The sequence below is a fragment of the Rhamphochromis longiceps genome, linkage group LG18 (genome assembly GCF_057381845.1).
Source record: "Rhamphochromis longiceps isolate RC_006_pf linkage group LG18, R_longiceps_female_GT1.1, whole genome shotgun sequence".
Classification (NCBI taxonomy): Eukaryota; Metazoa; Chordata; class Actinopteri; order Cichliformes; family Cichlidae; genus Rhamphochromis; species Rhamphochromis longiceps.
Window position 1 is genome coordinate 22,139,645 of NC_140574.1, and position 19,401 is coordinate 22,159,045.

Genomic DNA, 19,401 nt, shown 5'->3' on the forward strand with positions numbered 1-19,401 from the left:
TCTGTTTGACCTTTGTCCCATTTTTTGGGCTCTGCACCTGCCCCATAGGATGAGGAGGATGTGAATGGATTGTTTTTGGGTCTCTCTAAGAAATCAATGTGTAAAATTACAGGGAAAAGTTCTGGAAGCTCATTCCCCAGAATATCCTCTAATTATAAAACATAATGCTTTTGTTAATTCACAGAAAATGCCCTATTTTTTTTCGTACTGTCTGACCCATAGTAAAAACATTAAAATCCTATAGTAGATACTGAAAAAACAGAAACTTTTCTGGCATTGAATTGTTCATCTGATCCTTAATTACTATCTATAAAAGGCCATTTGAGAAATCTTTACCAAGAGCAAAAGTTGTAAAACCTATTGAAGTGTAGTTAAAACTCCAAAATGTATGCTTTCTTTCACACTGGATTTGTCAGGTGCTGGATCTGTGACCCAGCGTTTTGTGTTATTTTATACTGTTGACTTCTTATGTTAATATTCATGTGCTATTCTTAAGTTGAGGTAGAGTTCTAGTATTATTACTGGTTTGTCTTGGTTGAGTTTTAGTCTGGTTTATGTTTTTTCTATTCTTCCTCGTCTATGTAGCTTCCCCTTGTGTCTCTCTCCTCTGTGTCCCTCTCCCTCTCTCGCTCCCTCTGTCTCTTGTGTCAAGTTTGCGTGTCCCAATTCATGTCTCTCCATGCTTCCCGTTTTATTTTGAAAGTCTTGTTTCTATGTTCAGTGTGCTTAGTTTTACTTTTCCCTGTTGGGTCATAATCATTGGTGTCAGCTGTGTCTCCCCAGGTGTTTCCACTTCCCTCTTTTCCCTCCTGTGTATTTAAGTCCTCTGTCTCTCTCTGTTGGTGTGTCTGTTTTCCATTCCCTATGTCATGGTGGATCTCAGGTACCTTATGATTCTGGTCAGGTTATGTTCATGTTTTATATTCACAGTTTTTCTTGTCATAGTTACTCTCATACACCTGCTCAGAATCATGTTTTCCTTGTCATAGTTTTGTACAGCCTAGCTTTTCCCAGTTTAGGTTTTAGTTTTAGTTTTGCCCTGGTTCGTTTTTGCCTTGTTTTGTATTCATGTTTTTGGCCAAATAAAAAGCTTGTTTTTTTGTTAAGATTCAGTTCCATCTCCTTCTGTGTCTGCACTTGGGTCCACTCCACTAACACAATGGCTGCTCAGCCATGACAGGATTGGGCTCTTTGTCATGCTGATGGTCCCTGAGCCCGATGTTTGACACCCATGCTTTCAATGTTACTCTTACACCACTATTTAATCTCAACATATCCCAGCAAAATCCCAACCTTCAGTTCTTTAATTGTTTAATTCCACAGGGACACAAGATAAAGTGGTCACAAATAGGGATGGGTACCGGTGGGTTCTGACATAAACGGTAGTAACCAGACCGAAAAGCAGCGCACATTTCGGTGCTTTATTTCGGTGCTTTTTTTTCCTGAGCTGTGATACACTTCTAGCCAATCATTTTACGTTTCCGAGGATAGTAGGCGGGTCCAGGTACGTACGTTCTTTTAGAGCAGAGCTACAGATTAAAAATGTCCAAGGCGAAGCGGTCAAAAGTCTGGCTGTACTTCACAGCAAAATATGCAAACTCAGCAGCCTGCAACAAGTGCTTTAAGCTGATACTGTGATACTGTCAAAGGAGGTAACACCTCAAATCCGATGAAACACCTGGCGATGCATAGCGTTTTTTTTAAAAGCCCAGAAATGCGCCGTATTTGATAGCTTGCTGCGAGACCTCACACCGAGCACATCTACTGTGCGTGGGTTGCCTGTTATCTGACCTGGAGTTAGCAACATCCCCCAAAAACCCCGAAGAGGAGAGTCTTGGCCCCTAGCCCTGTCAGTGTAGCAGAAATGATGATGGCAGCAGCAGCCGTTCTTCTCTGGGTCAGTAGCTTAATGTTGTTCGTGTGTAATTTACGTTGAGTAGGCTAACCACGTTATTACATTAATGCATGTAAGGTGAACTAGCAAACCTCATCATAGCTACATGCGGCTGTCTTCTTGTTTGATGGCAGATACTCCCTGCACCCTGGCCAAAAAGGCTAAAATGACCAAAGAAAAAGTGGAAAACAGTTAAACATGACAGGTTTTGGACAAAGTTTGTGTTTTTTCCATTGATTAAGCACTGCTTCCAGCCAAGAGTGATACCATATATGCCCTATAGCTGCAGAAAAGGCTAACATTGATATCTTTTTACAAAAAACCAGCTGAACATGAGAGATTTTTGGACCAATTTTGTGTTCTCCATTCTTTAAGCACCGGTTTGAGCACCGTTTGAGCACCGGCACCGTTTCAAAAGTACCGATTTGGCACCGGTATCGGATAAAACCTAAACGATACCCATCCCTAGACACAAATGAGAACACATATTTAAAGGTTAATGATCTACGCTTTGGCTTACTGTGTGTGTGTGTGTGTGTGTGTGTGTGTGTGTGTGTGTGTGTGTGTGTGTGTGTGTGTCTACCAGCAGCTGCATGGCATATGAGCTTTTAGTCATATGAAGTGTTACCATAGTTAAGACAGGACCATGTAGAGCATTACATTTATTATCCAGCAAGAACACCACTTCATGAAAGCCAAATCAGAAAAGAAAGTTAACCAAGTGCTGTGGTAATGTGTACATCAGTGAAAGAAAAGAGAAAAGACCACAGAAGAAGAAATGCAATAGAGATTATTAATAATCACAGAACATGTCTGAAGAATATTTCAACTTGATTGTTATTGATCTTTAGTTTCCAATTGGCGTTGCATCTGTCTAATTGTTATAATCTGTTAGTAGTATTTACCTTATTGTACTTTAACAACTAATTCTGATGAATATTTGTGGACTTACAGGGCTTTGTCCAAAAGGTCCTGTTTCTCCTGAAGCTCCTGCTTCAAGCTCTCTACTTCCACCTTCAGCTCGATGTTCTGCAACAGATGAAGAGCATCAAGATAATCAGTTAACACATCGTGTTATCTTAAAACAAGCTCACTCCTCGGTGCACCACCTCCTCTGCCTTATCTTAAAAATAAAACATGTGTGAGGCATAAAGAATAAAAACTAAATCATGTGAAATCTTTCATCAGTAATAAAAAATTGATTTGAGCTTCATTATTGTTAATCTACTAATAAAATAAATAAATAAATAAAACCCTCCTCATGTGGCCTTAGTTGCTAAGTAACCGTGGTACCTACAGCAAAACATGTGACATTTTTTAGATTCTTATTTACGGCGCGGTGAAAACAAAAAACAGTTGTGGTTCCTTGACTAATATTCACAGTTTTATGGCTTCTAAGCCGCTTTAACTGTCTTAAGTCTGTAAAATTATGTTTATTACCCAAGCTTGCTAGCTTTAGCACACTCTGGTCCAAAGATGGTCACTTTATGATCCAAAGAAAATGGCTACAGCCAAAATGCAAAACTTTCTGAGTTCACAAATGACAGGTGGTTAGACAATAAATTAGGCAATAAATATGGCTGATCCTTTTGTGCAGAATGGATATATATGTATATGATAAAATGTGGAAAAGCTTTTAAGTTTTCATCACTCTCTCTGCTTTTGATTTGCTGTTTGTGTAAATCTCTGTCACATATTTAGCACTCATTTGTCTTGGTCCTTGTTCAGTGTCCTTAACCACTACATCTCAGGCTGTAATTGCCCCGTCTCTGCTGAGTGAATCAAGGCTTCATGGGTGTTGTGTGTCATCAGTGCGGAGCATCTGACCGAACTGTCACGGCTGGTATATTTAGAGCTGGAGAATTCAGAGCAGCTCAGATACTCGCTCGCTGTGGCCAAAAGCTGAACTCCACAGTTTGTTTACCTGCTGAGGTCCACAGGGGACATTTTAGGTGCCAATCGGAGCTCTCACACAGTGTTAGAGGACTGACAATTTAATCGTGGGGATCGTTCTTTGCATTCTGACCTCAGCAAAGCCAGAGAGGACGGATTATCTGTCTGTCTCTGTCTGTCCGCTGCAGGCTGAACAAATGCAGCTCTCAGTGGTCGGTACTGAGCAATTTAAATGTTCAGTTTTATTCCGCCTTCAAGCACGTGTGTTGACCTTTTCCTCTTTGCTGTTAGAGAGCTCTCCTGTTAAGAGTATCCAGAACTACTAACCAAAAAAATATCAATCACCCTGAAACTAACCAATATTCATGAACTATGAGTGCTTAAATCCGCAGGGCTCTGCAGCTGTAGAGCTGCAAGTATTAGTTGACTATCAAATTACTGATCAAAAGAAAACTGATTGAATATCTAAAATAACAATTATTACCTCGGCCCTGGACGTCATGTGCGGGGTCATTCTGTCTGTAAACACAGTAGCTCAAAAATATTTCAATGAAATGTTCAAACTTTGTAGTTGTGTAGAGTCAGATCATGTTAACAATCTATGAAAATTTGGGTTACATCAAAGTCTTCAAGGTCAACTCAATGAAATGTTGGTCGAAAATTGACAAAAAGCCTTAAGAGGGCCTCCAGGCCATTGGAAGTCTTTGGGAAAACAGGTTTCTGAGCTGACTTCTGTAAAACACTTTACTCATGAGTTCATGGACTTTTCGGTCATTTTAAATGCAAAATGAATTCAATCAATCCCTACTGAATCCAGTTTTTTGAAACCAAGTTGGCGACAGTGGAAACGCTCATCTCAAAACTTCAGAAACCAGTGGATGATGTCACTACATCTATCTTTTATACTGCCTATGCAGTAGCCTGAAGACAATTGATGAAATAAACCTGGACTGCAGGAAAGTGTGATGAATAATTTTTCATTGTTTCTGAAATATAAAGGAAATGAATAACTGATTTATGAAGAAACTAATGCGCAGAACCATTGACAGTGACAATAATGACCCCACAGAGGCAGAAATACTGTGTGGACTAAATGACTTCAATGTTCAGTGTATCATATCAACAGAAAAAAATAACAAAAGAAAGAGTGTTTTTTTTAAGAGTGAAGTTTGTTTAATTTAAACAAATCCATGACTATCTTAAAAAAAACCTCTACAACAAGCTGGGTTTTCTATATTTCTATGTTTAAGTTTTAAAATAAAACTATAAAGACTGTAGATATACCTTTTAGATTTGCCATTGTTCAGCGTAATGTCTTATGATAAACAATCCTTTTCAACTTATGTTACTAAGTCATGCAACAGCAGCTTTAACATATGCAATAAATATGTGATAAATGGGTTCCAGATTCCTGATGATATGAAGCCTGTCTAAAGACTCTGATAATAGCAAACATGTATTCCCGTGTGTGTGCATGTTTGTGTTTGTGTGTGCGTGTGCATGAGACAACAACATGGTTTACAGGAACTGTCTCGCAAAGAGCTCTATATATAGCCACCCATCACCGTGCACCTGCTACTTTGGCCTCTCCTGGCCTGACGGCCCTCAGCAACACATCCACTTTTAACTAAGGGTAGGGGGATGGCTGCACTTCGAACCTTGACAGGCTCACCACACAGAAATTGAACACACCTGTATCATGGGGAGTGATCAGCTAATAGTGATGTGCTATCACATCAGCTTCAATTCTTGGAATTATTATCCTGCTCATCCTGTTTTAACTGATACCAAAGATTTACATGGTTTGGTAGTATCGATAACATTAATTATACTGACAACAGCTTTTTAGATGAGTAATTTCTTTAGAAATCCATAATTTCAATGTAGATGTACAATGACAATAAAGGGGTATTCTATTTTATGCTATTGTATTCTATTCTAATTTTAAGGGTCCTTCAATAACTTCCCCAAGTTCCACACTTTTCCAGACTAAAGACTCTGGACATCTTTGTGGATTTTAAGAACATATTTGACATCACAGTGCAAATAGCTTGATGAAAACTATAGAAATAAATGTTTTAAAATCCAAATTTTAACATGTACCTTATAAACCCACCTACGTTTTTACCACCCAGTAAATTTGCGAATCTCTGTAAAATATAAATAAAAACAAAATGCAATGATATCTAAATTTTTAAGCCCATATTTTCTTTACAATAGAAGATAAAAAAAAATGTAACGTGTTTAAAGTGCAACATTTTACTATGAAAAATATCAGATAATTGAGTTTGACGGCAGCAACTTTTTTTCAAAAAAGTATGTGGTGGTATAGAAGACTGAGTTTCTCAGAAGTAAAGATGGACAGAGGTTCATCAATCTGTGAAAAATATATAATCAAACAATTCTGAGAATCTGGAGAAATCTCTGTGCGCAAAGGATGAGGTCAAAAACCAGTACTGGATACCTGTGATTTTGGGCCTTTAGTCAGGACATGCATTAAAAACACAAATGATTCTGCCATGGAAATCACTGCATAGACTCAGGAACACTTTCCAAAATCAGTTTCTGTGAACACAGTTCACCGTGTCATCCACAGTGCTGGTTAAAGCTCTATCATGCAAAGAAGAAGCCACATGTCAACATGATCCAGAAATGCTTGCATCAAGGCAGTTTATATTTTAAAGTAGAGATCCTTTAATAACACCGAGAAAACCCCAACAATCAAACGACCCCCTTTGAGCAAGCACTGGCAACAGTAGGAAAGAAAATCTCCCTTTTAACAGGAAGAAACCAGGGATGGGCAGACATCTGCTAATGGGAGGAAAACTGTTCTGTTTCCCAAAAATTCTGTTTTGGAAAAAAAATGGATGCTGCATCCTCTGGACTGAAGAGGAGAGGGACCGTCTGGCTTGGTGTCAGTGCTGAATTCAAAAGCGTGCATCTTTATAAAGGTTTAGATCGCATGAACTCCCATCCAGACAAAGTCTTTTTCGGGAAGGCCTTGCATATTTCAGCAAGACAAACTGGATACCACATCTATTACAACAGCATGGCTTCAAAGGAGAAGATTCCAGGTGCTGAACTGACTTTCCTGCAGTCCAGTTGAGAAACTAGAATCCTATAACAGACTATCACAGGACAATGTTCCTGGTCTTCTCAGTTCCCTGACGGATTACAGACTGGTGTTAAAAGAAGAGAGGATGACACAGACCCAACTAAAACGAGCTAATATGTTTCATAAAGATGCTAAATTTTTCACTTTACGCATTCGATTTGTTTTTTGTTGTTGTTTTTTTTACATCCTATTGCAAATAAAATATGAGTTTATGAGATTTGAAAAAAGTTGCATTTTGTTTTTATTTATTTTTTTCAGAAAATACTTTTTTTGGAATTAGGTTTGTAGATCCTGGCTGCTTGTGATATTATACTGTGAAATGCTGTGTATATTTGTAGTATATTGCCATGTTTTCCTACTAATTATTGTAATCGTGTACCCATCATGTACTTGGGACAGTTACATGGTGCTAAGCTATTTTACAGGCTGTGATGTACAGGTTTATAGGTACCTCTCTGTGGGAATGCTGTGCTGCTAGCTGTTCTGTTGACAGAGCTGACCTGGCTCTCTCAAACAATGGTAAATATTTAGGGTTTTCTGGCTTCTTTAAACTCATCCATCCATCCAGCACAAAACGCTTTTTTTCTCAACTTTACCATATAAAATAGTAAGGACTCTAAAACTGAACATTTGAAGAAACAATTAAACACATTATTACATATTTATACCACACTATGTTTCTCAAATATGTTTAAGATGTGACTGAAAGTGAAACATACAAGCACGTGTTACGATGACACATGTGATAAATACATCAGTGCACTGAAGCCGGCTCTATAAATAGAGATTCTTGGGCTCTCAGAGAGATCACTATGTACCCAGGACTAACACGCCAGCCTGTACTGTATTACACAGAGATGCTTCGGAGGAAAGATGGGAACATTATCACTCTGTCATGATATTCAACACGAGCAGCTCAGGTCGGATAGCATCCACAGAACAAAGATTTAGTCTCCAAATAAAAAGTGCTTTGACTGATTAGCCTTTAGTCACACAGAGTGGGGCCTGTGAGGCACACGGATTAAACTCCAGCTGCATGTCTGTACAACATGGGATCGAGTTTACCCAATCACTGCTGGTATGCAGTAATAGCGGAGGATAAGAGGACCAACGCTCAGGTCTTGTTTGGCTGGATTAAGCAGCCATTAATTTCTCATATCAAAGAGTCGGTGGTGATCAAAAAGGAATTAGAACCAGGGGAGAACGAAAGTGATGAAGAGACGCCGGCTGGCTTTTGCAAACAGACAACAGCTGAACTGGGTCACCTTACTGTAGGTGCACACTTTGCATGCAGAGATGGACGCAGAAAACACATTTAGAAGCAGAGCAAAGCAGCATGTTCACAGAAACAGCATCCTCATAGAGACTCTATGAGAAAGACCATTGTTTTTAGATCTGCAACTAATTATTACATCTGTGAGTTTCTTGCTTTGCTCAGATAAGCAGAGAATTCTCACTGTCGATCAATGAATCTATTTAAAAATCTAATATTTTAATATATTCTGTATATTTTGACGATCTTAAAATTAATTATTGATTCTAGCACTGATTTAAAGCCAAGCATTCATTACTCCAACTATGACACTGTAACAGGTGACCTGCAGTACCAACACTCTAACCATACTTTTCTGATGCTATATTTAGCTTTATGATTCTAGCTACCCTTGTGTCTGTTTGTCAAGATTAAACTAAAACTACATGTAAATACATTTCAAAGGTGGAGCACGATCTTTAAAACTGCACAACTGGTTATGGGTTTTTGGTGGAGGATGTGCTGTCTGGATCCCTTCCTACTATATATATTTTAACTAGTTGTGGACTGTATCTTTTATTTTGTGCTCTCACAGTTTCACTCTGTATAAAAAATGTTTTGCTTGGGACAAAACCAACTTTAAAACCATTTCCAGAGATGTTCTCCCCTTAAAGCAGCACAGAATCCTAACAGACTTCAATAACCTAGTCTGTTGGAGTATTACATAATACTGGTGCTGTCGTGTTAATATTTTATTAATCAAGCCAGGGATCATGAAAATACAGTTAAAGCAATCTGAACAACATCTCTAGAAAGTGTGAATACTATGACTCCATCCTTTTACTTTAACATAGTCCATATTTCGAGAATATCTGAAGATATACTGTTGGCTGATTTTTTTAAATTTAATTTAATTGATTTGTTTGGGGGTTGTTTTTGGGTTTTTTTTGCTTCTATTAAAATCAGCTAGATCCTTGCAAAATTCAGGCTCTTGCATAAAATTATGGCTATGCAATCTACGCAATCACTGCAAATGTAAATCTAAATTGACATTTTCAAGTTTCGAATCAATTCACGTATCTAAAATACTGATTCCAGGACAAAAGCTTTACCAAGTTTCTAAATAAATGCTCCAAGCACCAATTATTTTAATTAATGTATAAGGCATATTGTTTTGCTGCACTTCAAATCAGTTCAGAGAAAATAAATATGAGATGCAATATGAGCATCCAAATGGAAGACAAATAGAAAAAAATTTAAGCATGTGTTTTACATCTTATACTCTGATTTAGAGCAGGGCAATATGCCCCAAAATATTTATCACGATATACATTTGAAAATTTGCGATAACGATATAACTGCCACTAGACAAAATACTTTACAACTCCACAACTTTATTAGTGCAAAAAAACCCAAAGATCAATGTATTTTCACTTAAACAAGCAGCTTTTTTATGTGCATTAAAGTTATATAAAAATTTAACAGTGCAAATGCAAATTCCTTGCTGAGAGTTTAACCAAAAGGCATTTCCAGTGGAAAGTGGCCGACATATCCTCAGCACAACCATGTATAATATCCACAAAACTTAAAAAGAGGTTATACACACACAATACGGTAATATTATGTTGAAGCACAGTACGTACGTGCCTGCCTACGATAGCCGCAACGCTCCGACAATCCATCAAGCGGTGCAGGTTTGTAGCTTAGCAAAGTCGTACTAAAACATTTGACAGATTTTTGAGCGCCGTGTACGACATAAAATCATTTCGAGGTCAGTAAAAACAACCAGAATTCATACATAAGGCACACGGGATTATAAGGGGCACTGTCGATTTTCATAAAAATCAAAGGACTGATTTTAAGTGTGCCGTATTTTTCAAAAAACACGGTAATAACGACGGCCCGCTAGCATGCTCTACCAAAAATAGTGCTTTGTTGTGTATCTGACAGCCGAAAGCTAAACCAGTTCCACACCACTGAAGTTGCAGCATTGTTACAAACTAAGTCTGGTTCATCCGTTTCATTCAACGATCCTTTCGCCCTTCTCATTGCCGCCATGCTTTTTCCGCCATGTGCGTATGAAAAGAAAGGCACTGCACATGCACATTTTACCCATATTCTATCATGATATTTCATTTTCTTATCGTTGCCCAACATTATACCGGTATTACCGTGAAAGGTATGATATGGCCCAGCCCTACTCGGATTTAAACATGAATGCCATTACAAGCAATGTAATTACAAGAATTAACTATAGATAAAATACGCATTTTTTATGATATAATGTTAAATGTGTTACTTACATAACTAAATTACAGTATAAGACAAATCTTATAAGATCTACAATGTATCCATATAAAACATAAACCTTTACAGTATCTACAAATGCAAATGTATTTGCAAAATAAAATAAGGTATCCAGATTCAGGTTGTCATGAAAACCGCTGTATAAAACAAGTTATTGTTAGTATTATTACTGACACAACTAGAGCTTCAATGTCAATTTAATATCTCTTTTGATAACGTTTGTGCTACTCTTTCATTTTGAGTTGTAATAAAAAGTAATAAGGTTCAACATTTTACTTACAGCTCACACACATCCAATAAATATTTTTTCATGACAGGAGTCATTTGATTTTTATTATAAGCTATTTTCTGACATTGTGGTGTTGTTCTACATGTTTATGCAGCCTTGGATGTGTCTGAGTGTTTCTGTGCTGTGAATCAAACAATGGGCACAAAACCCCAAATGCCAGTATGAAGCACCCCGGATAGGAAAAGAGAAGCCAGCCAAACCAGCCAGAAACATGTACTGCATTAAAAATACTACAAAAAGAGGTAGTTGGAGGTTAGTGTTTCACAGGACAGCCATGTCTTGTAACACGCACTTGGTAAAGTCCCATCACCTCAACCAAACCAGTGTGACAGCTGGATCAACAAACATGTCTCAGTAAAGCAATGGTTTATGACAGTCACCACATGTGACTGATAAATGAATAAATTCATTTAATTAACTGTAAACACAAAATCAGCTATCACCAAAAGTCAAGTAGTTTGCCACTACTTTCCTAATAATTAGAGAGCTGTCCCACTCACCGTGCGGTAGACATCTTCACTGCTCTCCTCATACTTCTGCTGGATCCTCTCCTCCAGGAAGTAGATTCGGAGCTTGAGGCTGAAGTTCTCCTTCTTCAGGTCATTCAGGTGCTGTGATAAAGTACGGTAACCGTTAGACATGACTGTCAAAGTGCATCCACACTGCTTGACATGATGTCCATCATAGATCAGAAATGAATAGCTGTCCTCGACTTCTCCATGTCATGGAGAAAAGGAGTCCATTTCAAAGTACAGCAGCTCTTAAGCATGCCCTTTTGTTAGAGTCCAGGAACTGACAGATATGCCTTCCTCAAAAAAAAAAAGAATATTTACAAAGTGTCATTCTTGCATCTAACAGGCCATAAGGACACAATCTACAAAACCACTCACACATACTAAATCTAACACACTCACACATACATGCACACACACACACGCGCGCGCTGAGGTTTTCAGGGGCGTTTGCAGTGCAGAGGGCTACTCTGCAGCCCGGCGGTCAGAGATGCAGCCGTGCGAGCTCCATGGTGTGTTGTGGTCTGCACAGGAAGGGGACAGGAGCTTATCTTACTGGGGGGAGACATGTCTGGAATCCCAGACTGCCACGGGAGATGGGAGGAAAGGGAGAGGAGGGGAGGAGGGAGTCAAAAAGACTCACAGTTACTTGTGATATGAAAGGAAATCTCACACCTCTGTAAAAAAAAAAGGGGGGGGGGGGTGAGATGTGAGGCACTTTCTGATCTTTTCTTTTTGTCTGCATTGTTTTTCTGTATGGATTCAAACCACTGTCAAAATCCACCACTGCTGAACTTGGGATATGACAATTTTTCTATAACACCTGCTTTATTTTTTATTTAGCTTTGCTATAGTTTAAGTAACTAAACTTTCACAACCAAATTAGTACCTGTCATATCCCATTCTGGGGGTTTTCTGAAGCTCCTTTTCTTAAAAATAGTATATAAATATCATCTTCAATATCTTACTCAGGGTACAGATTGTCTTAACCTAAACATTCACGGTGAGTTAAATGTAGAAGCCAGTTGGGAAAATTAGCAGTAGCAGTAGCTCTTTTAGCCTCTTGCATTATTAGAAAATGTATTTTTTATTTATGGTTTTGACAGAAATGTCAGTTTGTGGCAGAAGCAGGAGATATTTCAGATAAAGAAAACCACAGAAAAATCCATTCTTGCTTTCAGCACTAAAGTGCAAACAAAGTTAGCAAACAGCTAAAGCCGTTTAACAATAATTAGCTAAATAGCTCTTTCTAAAGCTCTTGTAGTGAGCTACAGGAAAAGCAAATATGGGACATATGGCTGACTGGAAGCAACACATATGAGTATGTGTCGATGCTAATGTTGTTTTGCATCTTTTGGAACCTTGCTGTCATTTTTTTTCTCCTCTTACACTAATAATGATGTTGAAGATGGATTAGCCCACCCTGATTTTACCATAGCCTGTGATAGCTACACAATCAGCTCTGGGAATGAAGTTGAGAGACACTGGTGGGAGTGAAACAGGCAGGTGAGTGGAAAGAAGTTAAAGAAATAGGAAACCTGGGAGCAGTGAGCCACAGTGCTATTAATAGGTAGCTGTCCTCAATCTCACTGTGGAGAATCCCTGAATGTCCCTCAGAGAAACTAGCAAACTGAAAGAATTGAACTCAAGAGTGAAAAAGGAAAAACGGGTTCTACATATCCTAACAATACAAACATAAGCTGAAACCAAGTGTGAAAAGATTGGATAATACAGAGACACAGACAGGACAATTAGATCATTTTTAGTTCATGATGCTTTCAGTGAGTGTGTCCATTATAGTGTCAGGTTACATGCTGTTGCTAAATAATTCAGAGCAAAGATAGGCTGGGCGCCAAGCAGAGTCTCCACGTGACATCAGGGATGACATCATCTACCTCTACATTTAAACTCTGCACACAACATAGTCGCATCCTCATAAATAATCACACACGTGTACAGTTTGCATACCGCCACAACAGGTCCACTGATGATGCCATAGCCCTGACACTACACACTGCCCTGTCACACCTGGAGAAGAGAGACACGTATGTGAGGATGCTGTTTGTAGATTACAGCTCAGCATTCAATACCATCGTTCCCTCGAAGCTGGACAGGAAACTGCAGGATCTAGGACTGAGCAGCTCCCTCTGCAGCTGGATCCTTAGCTTCCTGTCTGACAGACGCCAGGTGGTCAGACTGGGCAGCATCACCTCATCCCCCATCACACTGAACACTGGTGCTCCACAGGGGTGTGTACTGAGCCCTCTCCTGTACTCACTCTACACCTACGACTGCACAGCCACTAACAGCTCCAACATCATTGTGAAGTTTGCGGACGACACTACAGTGGTGGGTCTTATCACCAACGGTGATGAGACGGCTTACAGGGAGGAGGTCAGCGCCCTGACCCACTGGTGTCAAGACAACCATCTCACCCTCAACGTCGCAAAGACAAAGGAGTTGATAGTGGACTTCCGGAGGTGCAGAGAAGTACACACCCCCATCACCATCAACGGCGCTGCTGTGGAGAGAGTGAGCAGCTTCCGGTTCCTTGGCGTACATCTGGCTGAGGATCTTACGTGGTCAGTACACACAAACAAAACAGTGAAGAAGGCGCAGCAGCGCCTCTTCTTTCTCAGGAGACTGAAAAGATTCGGCATGAGCCCCCGCATCCTCAGGACCTTCTATCACTGTGCCATTGAGAGCATCCTCACTGGATGCATCACCACCTGGTATGGCAACAGCACCGCCTACAACTGCAAAGCTCTCCAGCGAGTAGTGCGGTGCTCTGAACGGATAATTGGAGGTGAGCTTCCCTCCCTCCAAGACATCTACAGGAAGCGGTGCCTGAGGAAAGCGGGGAGGATCATCAAGGACTCCAGTCACCCCAGCCATAAACTGTTCAGACTGCTTCCATCAGGAAGGAGGTTCTGCAGCATCCGGTCCCGTACCAGCAGACTGAGAGACAGCTTTTTCCATCAGGCCATCAGACTGCTGAACACGTCATAGACACCTCAGCTTCACTACTGGAACTTCAACATTATGCACTCCACACTGTATATAAATGCCACTTGTTTTGCACAACTCTGTATATTTTATATATTTTATTATTATTATTATTATTTTATTTTATTTTTTTACTATTTAATTTGTAAAAATGTGTATACACACACACACACGTAGGAAAATATTTAGTATACACATCCAGAAATGCAAACACTATTATATATTGTACATATATTTATTAGTTTCAGGTTGGCCATTCTTGTATTTTGCTCGTTTGTGTTGTTGTGTTTGCACATCTCTGTTGCTTGTGGGGCTCGCACACAAGAATTTCACTCGCATGTGCTGTACCAGTGTGCCTGCACATGTGATGTGACAATAAAAAGTGATTTGATTTGATTTGATTTGACGTGTCCACTCTTCATCAAAGAGAAATAAATTGGATTTATGATGTGTATGTATAACTCTGCACTGTGTTGTTTGAAGTGCTGTTTGGTGTAAATGTGCCGGCCACGCTCTCTCAGAAATTACCTCAGCTCTCGTGACTGTTTGGTCCCTGATCCCATTTTAACTGGGCTTATCAGCTCCTCCAGCAGGTTTTATTCTTATAAAGTGCATGTCCAAAAACACACATTTTTAGAGACAAGCACGGAGATGTCATATACTGTGGAGAACCTGGGGATCAGTTTCTTGGTCTATAACAGTCTCTTTAATTGAATATAGTAGTAGAAGAATTTAGGTTGCTGATGTTATTATTGGGTACATTGCAAATGAGCGATATACTGTATTATTTGCACTGGCACCCCAAATAAAAAGTAAAAAAGAGCAAATGATTGCTCTAACATGCAGTTCAGAAACAGTCACAAGGTTTAATGAAATAATTTGTGTTGCTGGACATGAATTTTCTCCCATTTCTTTTAAATACCGATGATTTTTGTCTGATTTTACTTTCACTGAATTGATATCATTTCATATTTTCTGTGAGACCATGCACTAACAGTTAAACATTATGGGTTCCCTGTGATGATTTGTTGTCTTCTAGGGCAAGACTTTGCAGTAGCATGCATATGGAGGCATGTGCAGTGCTGTGGAAAAGTATTCCCCCCCTTTCTGCTTTCATAGTTTTTGGCATATTTGTCACACTTAAATGTTTCAGATCATCAAACAAATTTCAGTATTAGACAAAGATATCCTGAATAAATACAAAATACAAGTTTTAATTAAGCTATCCAAACGTACCCAAGGTATCCTATCCAAAAGTAATCGCTCCCCAACCCTAATAAACTAGTTGTGCAACAACAATTGCAATCAAGTGTTTGTGATACCTGACAATGAGTCTTTCACAATACTGTGGAGGAATTTTAGCCCCACTCTTACTTGCAGAATTCTTTTAATTCAGCCACAATAGAGGGTTTTCCAGCATGAACAGTCTGTTTAAGGTCATGCCAAAGGATCTCAATCTTATTTAAGTCGAGACTTTTACTAGGTCCCTTCAAAAACTTCATCTGATTATTTCTATGCCATTTAGAGGTGGACTGGCTGGTGTGTTGCAGATCATTGTCCTGCTGCATAACCCAAGTGTGCTTGAGCTTCAGGGCATGACCTGGTGGCCCATACAGTCTCCTTTAGGATTTTCTGGTAGAGAGGCGATTCATAGTTGCATCAATTACAGCAAGTCATCCAGGTCCTGAAGCAGCAAAGCAGCCCCCAACCATCACACTAACACATCCATGTTTGAATGCTGGTATGATTTCCTTTCTGTGAAATGCTCTTTAGTTTTATGCAGCTTTAACAGGACTCAAAACTTCCAAAAGGTTCAACTTTTGTCTCGTCAGTCCAAAGAATATTTTTCCAAAAGTTTTGGGGATCATCAAGATGATTTCTGATGTTGACGTGCTCTTGGAGTAATTTTTGTAGGCCAACTATTCCTGGGAAGGTGGTCGGCCAAGTTTTCTCTATTTGTGGACAATATCTCTCACTGTAGTTCAACGGAGTCCCAAAGCTTTAGAAATGGTTTTGTAACCCTGTCCACACCGATATATGTCAGTGACGTTGTTTCTCAGTTGTTTTCTTAGATCGTGGTGTGATTTGCTGCTTTTTGAGATCTTTTAACCGACTAAACAGGTTAAATTTAATTGATGTGTTGCTTCAACAGTTCTGACAGTAATGTGGCCTGGATGGGTTTTTTAGTTTCAGGTTGTTGTTGTTGTTGTTTGTTTGTTTTTAAATGAAATCCCTGTAGAAACGTAAGCATGGCAAAACTGTCCATCTATCTCATTAAAAAGGGTGCGATTTTTCTGTGCTTGTGTAAGGTGACAGAAAAACATATACTGCAATTCATCCCCTCTTTATTATCAGTTTTCACTTTAGTAATGCATCGGGAAATCACATATGAATATTATAGCATTATAGCAAAAATAAATGAGTTCTACATGTACAATTAGGGCCATAATTTGTTGGAAAACAAACATGCTTTGTAGTTTTGCCTCTGTACCCCACCACAGCGCTTTTTAAATCAATTTTAAATCAGTATGTAACAACTCTTTAGGAAATGCTACCATTTTATACACAACTGCCCATTTTCAGAGGCTCAAAACTAATTGGACACTTGACTCACAAGCAGTTTCATGGCCACTTCCCTTGTTATTTCATGGCAAATGAATCGAACGTAATATCTGAAATTGATTCAGTGCTGAATTTGTATTTTATAGCTTTTCACTGTCATTTTAAATATGAGCCCCTAAAGGACATCAGATTAGACTAAACACCAAAATAAGCCTCTCAGAGAAACCGTGAAAAAACATTAGGAGTGACCAAATCATCAGCCTGTATATTCTTACTCTCTGCTCAGATTTAGACAAATGCTGCAACACTGATCAAACAGTGCTTCATAGTTCAAAAGGGTAATGACCCAAAGCTACACAGATTCTCAAGGCACAGAAATGGGATATTCATCAATGGATAAGCCAGTGACCTGATCTCAACTGTACAGAGCATGCTTTTATGGCTATTCAGTACAAGCCGAAGGCAGAAAGACCCACAAACAAGCAGCAACTGACAATGGCAGCGGTAAACATCTAGCAGAGCATCTCCAGGGAAGAAATACAACATATGGTGATGTCCATGGGTTTTAGACTTCAGACAGTCATTGACTGCATCCAAGTATTAAAAACAATCCATATCTATTTTCTTCTGCTTATCCATGTCAGTACAGAGGGAAAACTTACAAAAAATGCAGTTTATGGACCTAACTGTGTAGGCAAGGGAACATTCATTTGCAAATAACATTTTATTTGTAATGTCTTTTTTTAAAACTGCAGAAAACATTAAAATGCTAATTATGACTTTGGCTTGGAGTTTGTGTCAGTGATATTGTGAGTGCTCTGAACAGCACCCTGCCAGACATTAAAAGGAATACTTAATATACTCTCTTCTAATGTGACTGCTACAATGCCCAGCAATAGTGCAGCAGACACTGGGAACCTAAAGTGGGCCATGCAGTAGCCAGAGGCAGATTTTTAAAATAACAGGAGAGTTCTGGGTGTTTTCCATCCACATTTCTCCACTCGCAGGTGCTCTCCTTTTCAGTACGGTATTTTTAAAACATGCTCTCCAGATGGTTGGAGTATGTGCGTGAATTCCTGGGTTAGACTATCCTTATTTCCTCAATACTGATCTCTGACCTTATCTTTTTTTTTTCTGTGAGTCCATGAAGCCACTAGATGGCAGCATGAAGCATGTATTCATCTGGCACATAATTCATTCAAATGCAGCGTCATGGGGATGAAGAAGTGTCCCTCACATCAAACTCCATGATATCTAAAAATAAAAGCTCTCACCTGTTCGAACTGCTTGAGCGTGTGAAGCTGGAGAGGGGGAGAGTTGTCTGTTTCATCACTGCACAAATCTAAACAAGGGGAAAAGGTGCGTTCAAAAAACCTGAAAACTCATGGAAATATTAAGTTATGTGTAGGGGGGGGGGATACACACCTGTCATGTGACCTGTGATCTTAGATGAAGGATCTTGAGTACTGTGAAAGAAATGGCAAAAAAAAAGCAAAGTCAGCACTGAATGAACATAAACAGACAAGACAAGAGTGAGTGAAAACCTGCACAAATAGATCCATTCCAACACAAAACAGCCAAGTAATGGTCTCTCCGTTTTACTGCGTGCCCTTAAAAACAAAGAGCTCTTCCTGAAATTTAAAAGCCACTAAAAGCCCTTTCAGTATAACAGCATGATGTCATTTGCACCTCTGTATTGGAGTCTCAGCAGGGGAGAGAAGAGATAAGAGAGGAGCCACGGGGTCAAAGTTCAACTGGGCTTCACTACCAACTAACGGAGGGGGTGTTTGCCTTTACAGTCACCCCTAAGGTTAGAAATAACGGCAGTAAGATGCAGACAGTCTGGGTCAACACCCAAACAGTATACAGACAAATATGCCCAACATTAGGCCAACTGCTACTTCCCCATCAGTGCTCCCCCACTTCATGGGGAATGCCCCTGACAGCTGCTGGGTCAGTAAATGTAAAGGCAGCTGTATGCATGCCAAAGGGTTTTAAAAGTTCGCCAGGTGGACAAATGGTATACATGCTGTAGTATTTTGGTAAACAGCGCATCCAAATCACAACTGTCTTACACAACTGTTCCCTTAATGCAGATATAGGTCAGATGGTGTGGTCACCATGGAGAATTTGAGCTATGTGATGAGTGGTTATCAAAAACCATCCCTTATTAATGAAAGTCAAGCTTTCATCTCTTAAGCACTTGGTGGGCGTACATGAAGGAATTCAGCCTTAGTTATCACTTCTAGGACAGCTGCATTGAGCGCCTCCAAGGCCCTACTGCCCACCTGCACCGATGAGCCCTTTAAGCAGCCTAGTTGGTGCATGCAGTTTATGTTTATTCCTGCAAAGTAGGTCAGAAACACCGCGTCTTTAATGGCATCTTCCATCAGAAACCCTTTTACAAATGTAGCTGTGTAAGGATAAATGCACACATGCGCAATCACAGAGAGACATTTGCATCACCCCCGATAGCTTTATTCTCCGATCCGCGGCTACTGTGTGTGAGTAGCCCTGTGAGGAGAGAAAAACGGCCTTTTATCCAGGATGGATGATGGGTGCACATCAAGT

General features: G+C 39.5%; 1 protein-coding gene across 2 annotated transcripts in view; it reads right to left on the reverse strand.

The window, feature by feature from the left end:
• Nucleotides 1–19,401, reverse strand: part of LOC146648235 (myomegalin) — a 56,722-nt gene that overhangs the window by 36,853 nt on the left and 468 nt on the right. Inside the window, exons 2-5 of one of the 2 annotated variants that reach the window (XM_085389843.1) lie at nucleotides 18,256–18,296; nucleotides 18,105–18,172; nucleotides 11,251–11,361; nucleotides 2,847–2,923 (exon numbers count right to left, since the gene is read on the reverse strand). In XM_085389843.1, the coding sequence (XP_085245969.1) occupies nucleotides 2,847–2,923; nucleotides 11,251–11,361; nucleotides 18,105–18,172; nucleotides 18,256–18,296 (297 nt within the window). Of the gene's footprint in view, nucleotides 1–2,846; nucleotides 2,924–11,250; nucleotides 11,792–18,104; nucleotides 18,173–18,255; nucleotides 18,297–19,401 lie in introns of those variants that run through there. The other variant, XM_085389844.1, reaches the window with a different exon arrangement.